This window comes from Macrobrachium rosenbergii, chromosome 59 (genome assembly GCF_040412425.1).
Source record: "Macrobrachium rosenbergii isolate ZJJX-2024 chromosome 59, ASM4041242v1, whole genome shotgun sequence".
In the NCBI taxonomy this organism is placed as follows: Eukaryota; Metazoa; Arthropoda; class Malacostraca; order Decapoda; family Palaemonidae; genus Macrobrachium; species Macrobrachium rosenbergii.
In genome coordinates this window covers 7,051,060-7,067,326 of record NC_089799.1, presented here as the reverse complement: position 1 = coordinate 7,067,326, position 16,267 = coordinate 7,051,060, and the positions used below count along the sequence as shown (strand labels likewise).

At 36.0% G+C, this 16,267-nt stretch overlaps 2 protein-coding genes across 4 annotated transcripts in view; one reads left to right on the top strand and one right to left on the bottom strand.

Annotated features, from left to right (window-relative positions):
- The window catches only part of Cog2 (conserved oligomeric Golgi complex subunit 2), a 46,571-nt gene extending 30,492 nt beyond the window's left edge, over positions 1–16,079 (bottom strand). Inside the window, exons 1-2 of one of the 3 annotated variants that reach the window (XM_067102264.1) lie at positions 15,972–16,079; positions 999–1,103 (exon numbers count right to left, since the gene is read on the bottom strand). In XM_067102264.1, the coding sequence (XP_066958365.1) occupies positions 999–1,067 (69 nt within the window). In that variant the 5' untranslated portion in view covers positions 1,068–1,103; positions 15,972–16,079. Of the gene's footprint in view, positions 1–998; positions 1,104–1,359; positions 1,439–15,971 lie in introns of those variants that run through there. The other 2 variants (XM_067102263.1, XM_067102265.1) reach the window with 2 other exon arrangements.
- Positions 4,905–16,267, top strand: LOC136837475 (uncharacterized). The gene is made up of 5 exons (XM_067102266.1): positions 4,905–5,116; positions 13,934–14,057; positions 14,603–14,751; positions 15,227–15,347; positions 15,956–16,267. Exons 2-5 carry the CDS (start codon positions 13,959–13,961, stop codon positions 16,127–16,129), a joined length of 543 nt encoding a protein of 180 aa, XP_066958367.1. The 5' UTR covers positions 4,905–5,116; positions 13,934–13,958; the 3' UTR covers positions 16,130–16,267.

Sequence of the window (16,267 nt, the reverse complement as noted above, 5' to 3'; positions counted from 1 at the left end):
TAAGGTGCAAAGAAACTATTTTTACTCATGAAGGCTCTATGGCATAACCTTCGATGAATTGAAATGTTTAAAACAAAAGCAATATTGTCAATTCCAGATTTTAAGAGCTTCAACACTTCCTTAAGTACACACATACAAATTTATAACCAAAAAAAAACTGATTGTATGAGTATTTCATTGGCAATGTAGGAGGGGGACATGTCTCCAGAAATGGTAGCTGTCTACTTATAGCCAGGATTTCTAGAAACAGGTTCTACTTGATGCATATTTTTTAGTCCATATATCATTGTTGACTTAAGGTCCTAGGATACAGAGTCAAGCAATGCGTATGGTGTTTTCCATGTATACCTGGCCAGATAGGAGTCGGCACCCTTGGTTAGGTTAGGTTACGATGTATCCCAATAGCTCAATTACCTTTCCAAGATTCCATTCAATCATTAACAATAAAAAACCTATTGAGTCCTACCAAACTGTTGGATTTAGGGGGTAAATCCACAGTACTTCCATGCTAAATTCAATTACGGGCAACCTGTAAAATTTTACTCAAATGAGTGTGGCATGGCCTAGGCTAAGTAGCTTACTATATGCTTTGGTCAGTCATGTCAGGCTATTTTCCTTTTTTTTAAATTGACATCAGCTAAAATTTATTAAAAATTGCAGGTATTTCTAATGAAACCCCAGCGGGCCGGTGTGTTTAGTACCAGCCCGTCGGGGATGAATGCAAATGCATAAACAAAAGAAGGTCAATTTCTCAAATTATCTCACCTGTGCTGCATTATAGACTACCTATATAACCATTTCTTTATTGTTCAATCAAAATTTTGTTTATTTATAAATAATATCGCCGTACGGAGGTCTTATGTAGAGTTACCGAAATGCATAACAATTTACGGTAACCTAATTTGCTTTCGTTATCGTAGTCTTACAGTACGCCTAGGCCTAACTTTGGACTGACGATCCTAAACCTATAGCCTAATCTTAAATCTTTCTAAACTTACCTTCATAAATTCATCTTTATCGAAGCAAAGCGACGATGTGCCGTAGAGATGCACATGCACAGGATCCATCGTCACCACCCAAAATCCCAGGCAATTTGGTGGGTCCTAAGTGGGTAAATATTTTTTAAGTGTTCAACCTGTCATTTGTTGTTGTCGTTCTATCAAATCGAAAAGATGACTGGTCAATTCTGTTCTCTAGAGTACCTACTCGACACAAGATATCACGAACTGGATAGTATTTTTTTCATAATTGTATAGATTTCATAAATAAAATCTACATTTGAATATATTTTTATGATTATCTATTCTACTATAATAGTAATTAATGAACTGTGCATAGTAAAATTCCTAGATAGCATACCTTCTTCTTATATGGCGCTTACCAGTTGTTAATACTTGCCACGATAGCAACGACGGCTAACATTTAGGATAGGCGTTAAACTTCATCTCTGTAACGGCGCCTCAGTTGTTAAGTTTACTTACTCTGACAGTTCTCGTTTCAGCTTTGGACATTGTTTTCTTTCATCTCATTTATCATTATTTTTCCATATTTATTTTTAGTTTTTGATATTACCTAATTTGAAAATTTTCTTACTATCTTGTGTCTCTCTTTTCTGTACTCTGGGGGAAATAGTATAAAAACATTTCAATCTTCTGCATTTTCACAAAAAATTTAATTGATTCCTCTTTGACAACCATCAATGACATTTCTCGTAAATTTATTCTTCTGGAATTTCTTCTTCTCATTTCTTATATTTAACTGGGGAAGAGAGCGTTTCTTAACCGAAGGACCCGAAAGTATCAAGGCCAGTAAACTTGGGACCTGTTCCTTCTCACAGGGGATTTCTCCAATCCAGTCCATCAGCCAAATTAGAGAACTTCACTTATAAAACTGACCAAATGAAAGCTGTCTTGACAAGTTAGCGAACGTCAAACTAAAGATCCAACCTCCAGTTTTCTTATGCGCAAGGTCTAAGTTGAGAAATTCTGGCAGCCTAGAAATTCCCTGATTACTGATATTCACAATGACTCAGTTATTTCTCTGGGTTATAAATGAATAAATGAATCAGGATTTCTTCTGACTCATTGTTTGGTTAACCTCTGAATCTTTAGTGGTGCATTCTCAGTCCAAAATCGAGGAAATTAAACTAAATACACATCTAAGAATACTTTTACTTGTAAGAGTATGTACACATCTGATATGAAAGGGTCTTAAGAGCCACAAGACGTGATGCAGGTTGCTATAAGTTTTAACCAAGTCACTGTGGTTAAACGCTACCCAGAGTCCAGTTAAATCTGGACAAATCTAGCGAAAGAGGAATAGCCTAAAACCGCCTCTAGATTCATTTAAATGGGCATATATTTTGGACACTAACATACACCAATTTCTTCTAAATAAATAACGTAAAAGAAGTGTATATAGATAGAAATATTTCTTTATCAATGGGGTGACACTAGAGTCAGCCACCTACTCTGGATTGAACAGATGATAAGTGGCATAGGCCTATCCACAATTCCTCGTTATGCGTATGATGGTGCACTTGACAAGAAATACCTGGAATTTTAGGATTTCTTGTAGGTACACATTCATGTAGGCGATGTTTGGCGCAAGGCATTTCATCATTTGTGTGTTTGGTAACGTGCATGGTGAAATTGGTTCTATGTGTATATATGATATATATACATACATTATATATACTGTATATATATATATATATATATATATATATATATATATATATATATATATATATATATATATATATATATATATATATATATATATATATATATATATATATGGATAAAGCAAAGTTAATGTAGAAAGTATATATATTTTAAAACCAGATAGGTGAAAATTGGCAAATTTTCATCTCCAGATATTTTAATGGCCTATATATATATATATATATATATATATATATATATATATATATATATATATATATATATATATATATATGAACATATGAACTGACTCTGGGGTTTCGGATTTAGTGAACATCTCTGGTTGCAGTGTATTTCTATGTGCTATTAAGACATTATTGCCTTCATCATCTTCAAATCTTATTTATTCTTTTCGCCTCAGAAGATTTTTCTAGTGTACAAGACAGAAACGTTGCACAAGCAGGGAATGAGGAAATGATATAACAGGTGGAAGCCTTGGGAAAGGTCCAAAGGTAATAAACGCAGGATATTTTTAGCACAAATTAAGGTAGGAAGGTTTTGGTCAAAGAGAAAGAATGGAAGGTTATTGATGATTAAAATACGGGAATTCAAGTCGTCTGTCTTTTTCTCTGACGAATTCAGTGGTCAGTAGTTTTGAATAAATTTCCAGTGAAAACCTTGAAGTCAGATTTGTGAAATGCAGTAGGCTTTGAGCTCGTTCTACTGACCTCAATTCTCGTACTCTGGTTTGAGAGGCGAGTTCCTTCACTGCATTTCCCGGTTTGGGTTTCAAGGTTTCCAGTGACAGACGCGATCGCAAGAACTTTGATTCCAGAATTTACTAGTTTAATGTGTTAGCCTTTTTATCCACAGGTATGCTCAGAGAGAGAGAGAGAGAGAGAGAGAGAGAGAGAGAGAGAGAGAGGCTTCAGTTTTTTAAACAAGATCTGTTCATTATCATCACTTTCTTTGTTGTATGAACTAAAAAAAAAATCGCGTTTGAAGAATGCCATCTCTTCTCTTTCTCCTCGTCGCGCTCTCTCTCTCTCCCTCTCAACAACAACAGTCCTTAATATACTCTCGAATACAAAACATTTTTCTCTGAGAGAGAGAGAGAGAGAGAGAGAGAGAGAGAGAGAGAGAGAGAGAGAGAGAGAGAGAGAGAGAGAGAGAGTAAACTGACATTTGAATGACTTGCTGCAGTTTTTTTAATCAAGATCTGTTCCTTATCATCACTTTTTTTTTGTTGTTGTACGAACTGGAAAATAAAATCGCAGTAGAAGAATGTCACCTCTCCTCTTTCTCCTCGTCTCTCAACAGCAACAGAAACAATCATTATTATACTGTCGATTACAAAACAGTTATCTCCGGTTGTTGCCTTTTCAAAGACACAAACTAGCAAACCAAATCATCTCTCTCTCTCTCTCAACGACAACAATCTTTATTATACCCTCGAACACAAAACAGTTATCTTGTTGCATAGACACTGACAAACGTAATCGTCGCGGATAGAGGACCAATCCCCAATCTAAGACTTTCATATGAAAGCAGCGGAGACACGCCCTACTACACCACCACCTCGTCTCCCGTAAGAAGAAAACGATGTCAGAGGGGTCGCCTCTCAAGTTTACCTGTAAGGAGACCCTTCCCTCCCAAAGCGTGACTCGGTAAATCTCGCCCTTTTGTTTAGCCGCCGAAAGGGTTATTTTCCCGCCGAGTGACTCCCGGGGCTTGATATCGCTCTCGCTCTCAAGAGCAACTAAGTCAATTTCCTCGATAAAAATGTCTAGCTCGGACAACTAACCTTCTGACGCTTGGCGGGAGAGATTAGTCGGTAATGATTTAAAGACTTTTTTTTTATTATTATTTCCGAGACCGCAAGATCTCTGGTAACATTTACCTTTATGATCTACAGACACATGCGCACAAGAGCAGGTGCGTTACAGCCAAAAAAAAGAGGAAAAAACACCCAGGGGAAAAAAGAAAGAAAAAAAAAGACACTTTCGGTTTCGATCCAGGCGTAAAGGCCAGTTTTTGAAACGGAGAACCTTTATTATTTAGCCTAAAAGTTGCCACATCATTTTCATTACAATGCCAAGACGTAATAGAGGAAAAACCACACCAAAACCACCAGAGCAAAAGGCGCATAGTTGTCAGCCATCCAATTTCGGTTCGTTTTTCGTTTACTTTTTTTTCAGCCTCTGATTTTCCTCAGAATGTCTTGTTGTACCAACCAACCAAAAGCCCGCCGACAGAAGGCGTCGACACAAGGTATCTGGGCGGCTCAGGCTTCAGTCAGTACTGACTACTGCTGCTGCTGCTGCTCTTCTTCTTCCGCTGGTGCTTTTGACTTGTGAATCTGTGAATCTGTGCACTTTGGTTTACGTACTCTTGACATACTCCTTCATCAGTGAGATATTTTACCTTTGTGGAGAGTTCGTGTAACGACGGTGAGTTATCCAATACATTCAGTCTTTTGGCAAGTTTGGAATACTTTACGGTGAATGAGCGAGTAGGGAATTCGTTGTGAAACTTGAATACTTTCATAGATACTAATCAAGTGCTGTCCGAGATTGTGACATTGTTCGTTAACAAGGAGGAATTATCCAGCACGAAAGTTAACAATGAGGTCATAATTATTATTATTCATGAGAGACAATATTTCTAATGGAACGAGATTAAATATCATGAACTGGCATAGTAAACATCCACAGAATAAAGTGAAAAGATAAATTAACGAAGAAGTAAGGTATGTATGTATGTATGTATATGTATATATATATATATATATATATATATATATATATATATATATATATATATATATATATATATATATATATATGTGTGTGTGTGTGTGTGTGTGTATGTGTATATATATATATATATATATATATATATATATATATATATATATATATATATATATATATATATATATATAATCTATACAATAACAACTGAAATAGTCAATAAACTTGGAGAAAGTAAAGATAAAAGTATAAGGAAAGTTTGCTTGAATGCACTTTTTGGAACTCTAACACAGAGGCGTGTAATACCATGCACACAGACAATCGCTTGGCACAGCGGAAAGATAGAAATAAAATAAAATAGAAATAAAATAGAAAATACAATCAGGAATCCTCATGAAAAAAGAGATATGAAGAGTTTCACAGTCTCGAAATTTTCCAAGAAAAGAGAAGATTTAGGAAACCCGGTAAATGAATAACGTAGGAAAATTACATGCTTCGAAAACGAAAATGCCTTCATCCTTCTCCAGGTGAAGCAAACTGAATCATTCGGCGAAGCGTTGCGTAAGCGAGGGGAAAGTGAAAAGTGAAAAGGAGGCACAACCACGCAGCGGAGGAAGGAAAAGACTGGGCCAAAGCAATTTGCATTTATTTGTCTTCTTTTTTTTTTTACCCGGGAGTTCGCGATCTTTAGCTCTGTGACACCATAAAAATGAAAATGATTGTCGTTTCCCCAGCAGCGCCTACCTTTCGTCTTAACGCTGCGACGCGGAAAGATGTGATGCGACGATTGGCATACCCGAAGGATGATGATTTTGACAGTTCGTTTTACCCAAGTCAAAATCAAACAAGTAAAAAATGCGCCGCGTAATCGAGTTTCCTGTGCAGCGTATAATGCTGTATGACACTCTCAGCCACGGCCCATGAAACTCTCAGCCCTGGCCCATGAAACTTTCAGCCACGGCCCGGTGGTGGCATGTGTCGTTGGCACTTAGTATAGCGGTACCAGACGCATGATTATGGCTAGTTTTAACTTTAAATGAAATAATAACTACTGAGGCTAGGGGGCTGCAGTTTGGTATGCTTGATGATTGGAGTGTGGATGATCAACATACCAATTTGCAGCCCTCTAGCCTTAGTAGTTTTTAAGTTCTGAGTGCGGACAGAAAAAGTGCAGACAGAAAAAAGTGCGGACGGACAGACAAAGCCATCTCAATAGTTTTTTATTTTACAGAAAACTAAAATGAAATTAGAATACAGTCGCACAATGGCATCATTGTTCCCAAAAAGAGAAATGTTTTATTTAAAAAAAAAATCAAATGCTGACAATTGGTTAAAAAGTCACGAATTTGGGTCTCTGGAAATGAATAATGTGTGTCAGGAATTGAAATACCGAAGTAAAATGAATACAATGAAATCCTGTACGAGTGTCGGGGAGCGGAATTTAATCCACATGCAGTCGAGACGTCACGTTTCTTGTTCAGTATGAATAACACTATTATGTGGGTGTGTGTACAATCTTTTTATTTTTTTGCGCCGTTAGGTAAACTCACGTTCATTGACACTTGTCAAGACCCTGACGTTTATTAAACATGTGCGTAGATATGTAGGGTTATATATATATATATATATATATATATATATATATATATATATATATATATATATATATATTATATTGTATATTATAGATATATATGTATATATATACATATATATAATATATATATATGTATGTATCTGTATATAAATATCTATACATATATACATTTTAAGAAGCCAAAAGTAAGAAAGACTCACCTATTATCGACAGGTGTGGCTAAAAGGTTACATCTCTTTTTTGGCGTTGGAGGGTGGGGTGGGGGTGGGGGGAACAATGAAGGCAAAAACAATGATTCGGAAATTGAAATTCATGAGTATATATATTCGCATACCGACAAAAGAAAATGGAGGGAAAATGGTTGCAAATAATCCAGATATTTTAAAATTCACATTTTCCCCTCCATTATTTCTGCTTTCCTTCGAAACCTATAACCTTTCGTCTTCTGAGGGGCGGAGCTGACTTAACCTTTTCCTCCGTACCTCCCATGACTAAGCTTGATATAAGATTAGCGGGTCTGTTATGACTTGGCTTGATAAGGGAACGTAGTTTTACTCGTCCAGTCGATCTTCTCGTGAAATAGAAAATAAAAGTAAATGGTAATAACAGCAAGAGACAATAGAGGAGGTAGTTCATACGTTCAGTCGATCTTCTCGTGAAATAGAAAATAAAAGTAAATGGTAAAAAAAGCGAAAGACAATAGAGAAACAACATAAGTACATAAACAAAAAGAAACAATGGGAATGACAACCCAGATAATGCCAGGTAGTTTACTCCGTCTGTCTGTCTGTCTGTGTGTGTCTCCCCTCGCGGAATAAACAGTTAAAGTAAATGGTAGAAACGGCGAAAGACAATGAAGAAATGAAATAAGTAAACAAAAAGAAACAATGGAAATGACAGCCTACGAGAATGAGTGCGAATGAGTCAAGAGTTCATGAGTACAAAACCACCTGTCATGATGACTCTGCATAACCACGAGTTAAGAAAAACAAAAGAAGAGAGAGAGAGAGAGAGAGAGAGAGAGAGAGAGAGAGAAGAGAGAGAGAGAATTTTACTCATTATTACATCGCCGACAGTAATGCCTCAGTGACCATGAATTACACTTTGTTCTCTTTCAAATAAATAACGATAATTACCCAAGGATATTGTTTATGTCGCGATTAAATGAAACAAGAAAGAATGAAATGGCTAATTTTGTTAAAGAAAACTCTGAGGCAAGGTCCTTTGGGTGACCGTGAAGTTAATAGCAGGATCTTTAAATATTAATTTTTTTATTTATATATATTTTTTTGGCTTGAGACTATTACTCGGGCTACTGAGTGTGTCACTTATTTGCTGAAATTAATTAGTTGATTTTCGCTATATAAAACTCTCTCTGTCTCTCTCTCAAACACACAGAGACATATTTCTTTTTGACATTATTATAGTCTGTGCTAAGCTGTAATTATATGTCCATTTATAATTTCTCACTCTCTCTCTCTCTCTCTCTCTCTTTCTCTTTTGCTAGTCCTATCGATTTATCAGACTGTATAAGAATGTTGAGAATGAGCAACATGTGGCAATAAACGAAAGAAACTTGGACGCTATCAGTTTTTCCTCACACCATTCCTTCTCTCTCTCTCTCTCTCTCTCTCTCTCTCTCTCTCTCTCTCTCTCTCTCTCTCTCTCTCTCTCTCTTTTTCTCTAAACCCCTCATCTCGCTGCCGACCCCATCTATCTCTTCACTCGCTCTCTCTCTCTCTCTCTCTCTCTCTCTCTCTCTCTCTCTCTCTCTCTCTCTCTCTCTCTCTCTCTCTCTCTCGCAGAGTTTGCTCATCGACGTAACAAAAACATGGCATTTACCGACTTATTTCCTTTCGCTAAACAGGAAATTTTTTCCCGTGTGCTTCCATAAACTGAACTGGTTGGGCAACTGCGCAGCCGCTGGTTGCCTGTTTCTTCTTTTTGTTCTTCTTCTTCTTTTTTTTTTACGGACATTCATAAGGTTAACACAGTCAGGGAGGGCAGGATGAGAATAGGATGAGAACGTTTTGATCACCTGGCCCAGGGAAGGAGAATGTTGTGGTTACAGAAGGGCAACAGACATGTCTGTTGGAAGCCAGGAGTGGGAGTTTATATTTTAAAACATTTTAAGTTTGCTTATAAGTTGTGTTTACTGTTTTTATAAATAATTTCCTAAAGCTGTTGTATACAGTATTTAAATACATTATCACTGAAATTATATATTTGATGAATATTTGAACAATATTTAAACGAATATTTGTAAAAATTTAAATTTCAATATACAGTAAGTTGTGCTTACTGTTTTTATAAATGCACTTCCCAAGGCTTTTATAAACAGTATTTAAGTACATTAGTTTATTTTATTCACTGGCAAAATAAATGGACTTCCCTCAATTACCCAATCTCTAAATGACTTAGATTCCAAGAAGTCACCAATACCAGACTCCTCCCATGAAGTCCAGAAGGGCTGAGGTCCAGATTTTTATTTTTTTTTTATTTTTATTATTTTTCTTTTTGTTAAATTTCACTCTTTCACTGGCCCAGATATTCGTTCAGGCGTTTCTGATTATGTAGTTTTATTTTGTTTCAATGAATGAATCTGCTATGCTGAATACATTTGTTTATGATGTATTTATGTTGCATTTGGCTACATTTCTTCAAGCTTCTTGCCATAAGCTGGTTGTCTGAATATTTTTTTGTTTTTTTGGACAATAGGAACCGGTTGAGCAGTTCTGAGGAGAGAGCAGAGAGAGAGAGAGAGAGAGAGAGAGAGAGAGAGAGAGAGAGAGAGAGAGAGAGAGAGAGATCTGGGCCAGCTCCAGAAGTAAGCATGTCATGCTGATAATTGTGTAACGACCAAAAAAAAAAAAAAAAAAAGTGACCGAATTAAATCTAATAATGCTCTGAATCTTTTCGTTCATCGGATCCATGGCACTAACGATCAGTAAATATCTATGCCTAAAAAAAGATTAAGCGTAAAAAAAATAAATAAAAAAGGTGAAAGATAAGACAATGTACCTCTGCATATAAAAAAAATAACAAAAGGTGAAAGATAAGATGATTTATCTCTGCATATAAAAAAACAAAAAAGGTGAAAGATAAGATGATTTATCTCTGCACATAAAACTGTTATGGGGCGAGGCGTTAAATTCACTAAGGGAAGATCGAATCGCATCGCAGTGAGAGGTCTAATTTTGTGACTAGTCATCGTGAAATCGCAATGAGATCAGGTATCTCCTATTTAAAAGTTGGTCATGACAAAACTAACTACCTGACAGAGATCTTGATGATATCCCAGAGCTATCTATTGAACTGACCTGAACTGAGTATAGAATTTCGGGCAAAGGCCACAAGCACTGGGACCTATGAGGACATTCAGTGCTGGAACGGAAACTGACAGTAAAAGGTCTAAAGGTGTAACAGGAGGGAAACCTCGCAGTGAACCAATTGTTAGGCGAGGGTGGAAAAGTAAGATGGAAGAAAGAGAATATGAAAAGAGGTACAGTAAAAGGAACGAAAGGGGTTGCAGCTAGGGGCCGCAGTAATACCTGCAGCGCACCGCATAGGGTGCACTGACGGCGCTAAAGCCATCTATCCATTCTGTCGAGACGGCAAGCGATTCGAATGGATTCCTGACAGCAGCACCGTTTGATTTCCACTGATTAATTCTCTGAGTGTTCAGTCTTCTTACCATTGTCTTTTCGTAGCTCTTTCTTGTATGTTTTAATTCAAATGAAGGCCTTTTAGTTTATTCTATGAATTTTCTTAGCTCATTCTTTTATTTATGTTTGAATAAAGATTCATGCCTTCTAGTGTATCGTACGAATTTTCTTAGCTTTTTTTTTACGTTTGAATAAAGATTCGTGACTTTTAGTTTATTCTATGAATTTTTTTAGCTCTTTTTTCATTTAAGTTTGAATAAAGATTCATGCCTTTTAGTTTATTCTATGAATTTCCTTAGCTCATTCTTTTATTTACGTTTGAATAAAGATTCACGCCTTCTAGTATTCCTAAGAAATTTTCTTAGTTCACTCTTTTATTTACATTTGAATAAAGATTAATGCCTTTTAGTTTATTCTATGAATTTTCTTAGCTCATTCTTTTATTTACGTTTGAATAAAGTTTATTCTATGAATTTTCTTAGCTCATTCTTTTATTTAGTATTCCTAAGAAATTTTCTTAGTTCACTCGTTTATTTACATTTGAATAAAGATTAATACCTTTTAGTTTATTCTATGAATTTTCTTAGCTCATTCTTTTATTTACGTTTGAATAAATATTAACACCTTTTAGTTTATTCGATGAATTTTCTTAGCTTATTATTTTAATTACGTTTGAATAAAGATTCGTGCCTTCTAGTATATCCTATGAGTTTTCTTAGCTCTTTTTTTTTATTGACGTTTTAATAAAGATAAATGGCTTTTAATTTATTCCATAAATTTTCTTGCATATTACGATTCATGCTCCACAATTACTGCTAACAATAACAATAATGCGAATAACAGTAATATTATCACCTTCACAAAGAGAAAAGCGGTCCATTAAACAACTCCGGCACTTATCTAGGAAGTTGCTAGCCTTTACCGCACTTGCAACTTATGTGCGGGGACGGGTTTTACCGCCTAAATACTAATAAATTATAGACGTTGCACAGAAGATGCATGCTTAATTTAGTGAAAAATTTTATTTACTATAACATATAGCATATAAAAACTATAGTAGTAATTCGCCGTGGAAAACTTGCCAGATGTGAAACATTGAATATGAATTGTTTTAATGAAGCGTCTAAATATTTTCCTACTATTTTCAAAAATAAAAGTAATAAGAGTCACACAACTTTTCAGCGCAAATTCAACTGCCGTTACAAAATGAAATCGAGCAGGCAGCCACAAACGGAGATCAAAGAGTTGATTGTAAAAGCAACTCTCTCTCTCTCTCTCTCTCTCTCTCTCTCTCTCTCTCTCTCTCTCTCTCTCTCTCTCTCTCTCTCTGGCCCAGTTATTCTTTCTATTGCCCTATATCTCACAAATCAACTCAAATTAAAAAAAAAAAGCAGAATCTGCATGATCGAGATGCGCTTCAAAAATCATGATTTAAAAAAAAACATTTCTTTGTAAACTAAAGGGATTAGTCATCCAGAATCCAGGTGAAGATTGCCCGGGGAGATTCATCAGTGTTTTACATTTAATCTTCTTTAGACAAGTCATGCATCTTGCAGAAACGCATTACTCAGCGGTAATCTACAAAAGCTAACAGAACATACTGACTAAAAGTAATAGTAATGGAACAATTGTGTTTTGGGGGGTCAGTTTGAGAAAAAAGGTTCCTTAGTCTTTCTCATATCAGTTTGGATGAATAAAACAAAATTGATGAACTGAATTAAATCAATAAAATAAAATCGTAAAATCATAAGAAAATCCGTAAAGTGCACAGATAATTCAAAATAGATGAATTTAATAAGATAAAATAAAGGAAATTGCTAAATAAAATAGCGTAAACGAAATCAAGCAAGAGGCACAGAATAGAATAGAATATAGAATATAGGCCAGAGGCCAAGCACTGGGACCTATGAAGTCATTCAGCTGAAAGGGAAATTGAGAGTAAAGGAGGTTTGAAAGGTGTGACAGGAGTAAAACTTCTCAGTTGCACTATGACTCAGTTGTTAGGAGAGGATGGAAAGTAAAATGGAAGAAACAGAATGCACACGGAGGTACAGTATAATAAATGAAAGGGTTGCAGCAAAGAACCTTTAGTAATGCCTACAGTGCATCGCATGAGGCGCACTGACGACACTGCCTCCTACCGAGAACAAGAGGCATGTGTATGATGTTGAAAATCGGGTAACTAAAAGTGAGTATGATAATATGCGCCCTTTGGTGGAAAAATATATAACAGTCAAGGAAGACCATTTTGGTTCAACGGAGAGATTATGGAACTAAAGAAGGGAAAAAAATTTAAACAAGTAAAAATTGCGCCGAAGAAACTTCGGCGCAATCGAGTTTTCTGTACATCGTATAATCAAGGTCACCGAAAATAGATCTATCTTTCGGTGGTCTCGGTATAACGCTGTATATGCTGCGGCCCATGAAACTTTAACTACGGGTTGGTGGTGGCTTATCTATAGCGTTGCCAGACGCACGATTATGGCTAACTTTAACCTTAAATAGAATTAAAACTATTGACGCTAGAAGGCTACAATTTGGTATGTTTGATGATTGGAGGGTGGATAATCAACACAGCAATTTTAAGCCCTCTAGCCTCAGTAGCTTTTAAGATCTGGGGGTGGACAGAAAAAGTGCGGACGGACAGACAAAGCCGGCACAATAGTTTTCTTTTACAGAAGACTAAAAACTGAAAATTTATGGAGAAAACGAGGAAAACCGAATTTAATTATTTATTTGTTGACTAACTACCCCCAAGCCAAGAATTATTTGCAGGTGAATAACAAGTTGTTCAAGAATCACATAGTCTAACAATGAATTCATTTCATCTAATGATAGAATTTTGACAAAAGCGATCACAATGATGGTAATAATCCTTAGGTTTGTGATGGCGTCTGAAAAACAACTCACATTTTTACTAGAATATGAACAGTAAGGAATGATAATAATAATCACTATCATGATATCTAGAAAATAACTCACACATTTTTACTAGAATTCGAACAATTACAAAAAAGCAAATATAGCTGAAACACAAGGACCAGATGTAACAATACGTTCACGTAAAAATATATAACAATAAATTGATATTTTTATTTCTAAAAAAATAAAATATATATATTTTTAATTTGCAAAAAAAAAAAAAACAATAAATTTATGTTTTTTATTTGCCCCCCCAAAAAAATGAACTGAATTAACGCCATCTCATTTTCCCCCTTTTTTAATTTATATAATTTAATTTTTTTTTTGCAGTCAAAACCAACTTCTGAGTCTCGGCATGGCCAAGGACTATTGGAAGTCGAGAAAATGGAAGTTGTCCCTTTTGTTTCTCGTCATTTGCGACGTCGGGGCTTTTCCGGAAGCAAGGTCACCTGAGGTAGGTGTTAATCTTGACAAATTCTGTCCAACGATCCTTTTTTTCTCTTTGCTTTTGCTTAAAAGGGGCTTTCTTTATTGTAAAACTTAATTTTCTTTGAAAACTTGCCCACTCTTCATATAGACGTAGATTGACAAATGCGTATTATATATACATACATATATATATAAATACATACATATATATATATATATATATATATATATATATATATATATATATATATATATATATATATATATAGTCTCAGCAGTCAGTTCTTCAAGTATTCTGAAACTTAGTACTAGCTTCTTCCTCAGCTCTGTCTCTTGAATATTCTCCCCACTGAACAAATCTTCAAAATACTCACTCACTTCGACCCAGGACTGCATACCTTTTAGATGTCATACTTTTGACGTCATATTCTTTAAGTGAATGCATGCATTTTATACGTACTTGCATGAATAACTCATCGATATTTTCATGGCTCCAACATCTAACAATGATATACTTTTTTATGACTAATCACCAACACTAAAATAGATGTTAATGGGAAATCTTTGTAGATAAAGAAACGGCAGATTTACCGAGAAGGAGTCCTTCCCGCCCAGGGCGGGGTGATACCGGAGTGGGCCTTCGCGAACCAACGCCTCAAACACAACATTCACGATACACTTGGAATAGAAGCTCCCGATGGCTACCTTTTCGTCGTGAGGTAAATGTGTCCACTAATTTCAGAATTTCAGAGCTTATAATAACCCCATATTTGTGTTGACAATCGATTACTTTAAAATCAGTTCAAGCAGTTAGGCCTAGGTGGAAATATTTATCGCTTGTTTGTGTGGAAGCTTTCATAATACATTCTCTCGATAATGTATCCACTAATTTCAGAATTTCAGAGAAAGTAACCACCTCATATTTGTGTTTATAATCGATTACTTTAAAATCAATTCAAGCAGTTAGGCCTAGGTGGCAATACTTCTTCTTGCTTGTTTGTGTGGCAGCTTTCATAATTCATTCTCTCTGATAATGTATCCACTAATTCCATAATTTCAGAACAAATATTCCCCTCATATTTGTGTTGACAATCGATTAGTTTAAAACCATTTCAAGCAGTTAGGCCTAGGTGGAAATATTTCTCCTCCCTTGCTTGTGTGAAAGCTTTCATAATACATTCTCTCTGTAAGCAGGGAAACGGACACACGGCCGGGACCTCGTGATCCTGAGGACGAACGTGACATCTTAACCTTAACCAATCATAAGCTGCAAGGACAAATTAACTCCAAAGGCGCCAGCCCGGTGCGACCACAGGTAAGGACGACTGATTGATTTGTGACTATCAAAACTGGTGTCACAATGTCTAGGTTATTGAGTATATACACGATTTTTCCAGTGGACAACTTCACGTGCAAAACTGAAGTGATTAAAGGTTCTTTTCAATATACTACAATAACTGCTACTAAGATGGCCAGCAAGCCTGGCAAGGTGTGAAACGGATTAGAAGGCCTTGTGTGAAATCCATTATAATTTCATTTGACGCCCACCGAAAATAGCAAAAGACGGGCCTAATATTGAGTGCAAAAAGTTTATATTAAAGTACATGAATATACACAAAGTACATCAGCCTATTGAATACTAATGTTGAGGTTACCGACGAGCTGACACAGTTAATACGTACGGAAGCCAGCCTTCCATTTCACAAATGAATAATTGATCTATACGACTTTTTTGACAGCCGGCAATAGGCCAGTATAATTCTCTCTCACTGACAAGAAATTTGCAAAATAACACAGCAAATGAAAGTCGTACGAACTGGATAAATCAGTGAGATTACGCCTACCGCAAGAGAATGGGGGCAGTGTTTCATATTAACCTCTTGAACTATTATTTGACACTTTTTTCCGCATCTCATTTCACAGCCAACGACTTACTTACTTCGGCGTCCGACGTTGGAGGACCTCTACCCTTCCCGGTACATCACCAACCACCAGGGACCACCACTTCTGTTTTCGAGCACAGCTCACCGCGGCTGGCACTCGCAACCTTTCTCGGAGCAGATCTTCATCACGTATCCTCGGAGTTCGAAATACTGAGATAGCAGTAGTATAACAGTGTTTCTCGACTCATATGTTAGCCATTCATTTTTAGCATGGTAGTTATAGACAAACCACTTGTTTCACAGTTTAATGTTCTGCTCTTTCGGACTGAATAGATACATCCTAATCTAAGAA

What these genes read in the sequence shown, in the direction of transcription:
- LOC136837475 (XM_067102266.1), top strand. Translation starts at nt 13,959, where the DNA reads ATGGCCAAGGACTATTGGAAGTCGAGAAAATGGAAGTTGTCCCTTTTG. An exon ending in GGCTACCTTTTCGTCGTGAG is followed by an intron (nt 14,752 to 15,226) that starts GTAAATGTGTCC and finishes CTCTGTAAGCAG; the next exon opens with GGAAACGGACACACGGCCGG. An exon ending in CCAGCCCGGTGCGACCACAG is followed by an intron (nt 15,348 to 15,955) that starts GTAAGGACGACT and finishes CTCATTTCACAG; the next exon opens with CCAACGACTTACTTACTTCG.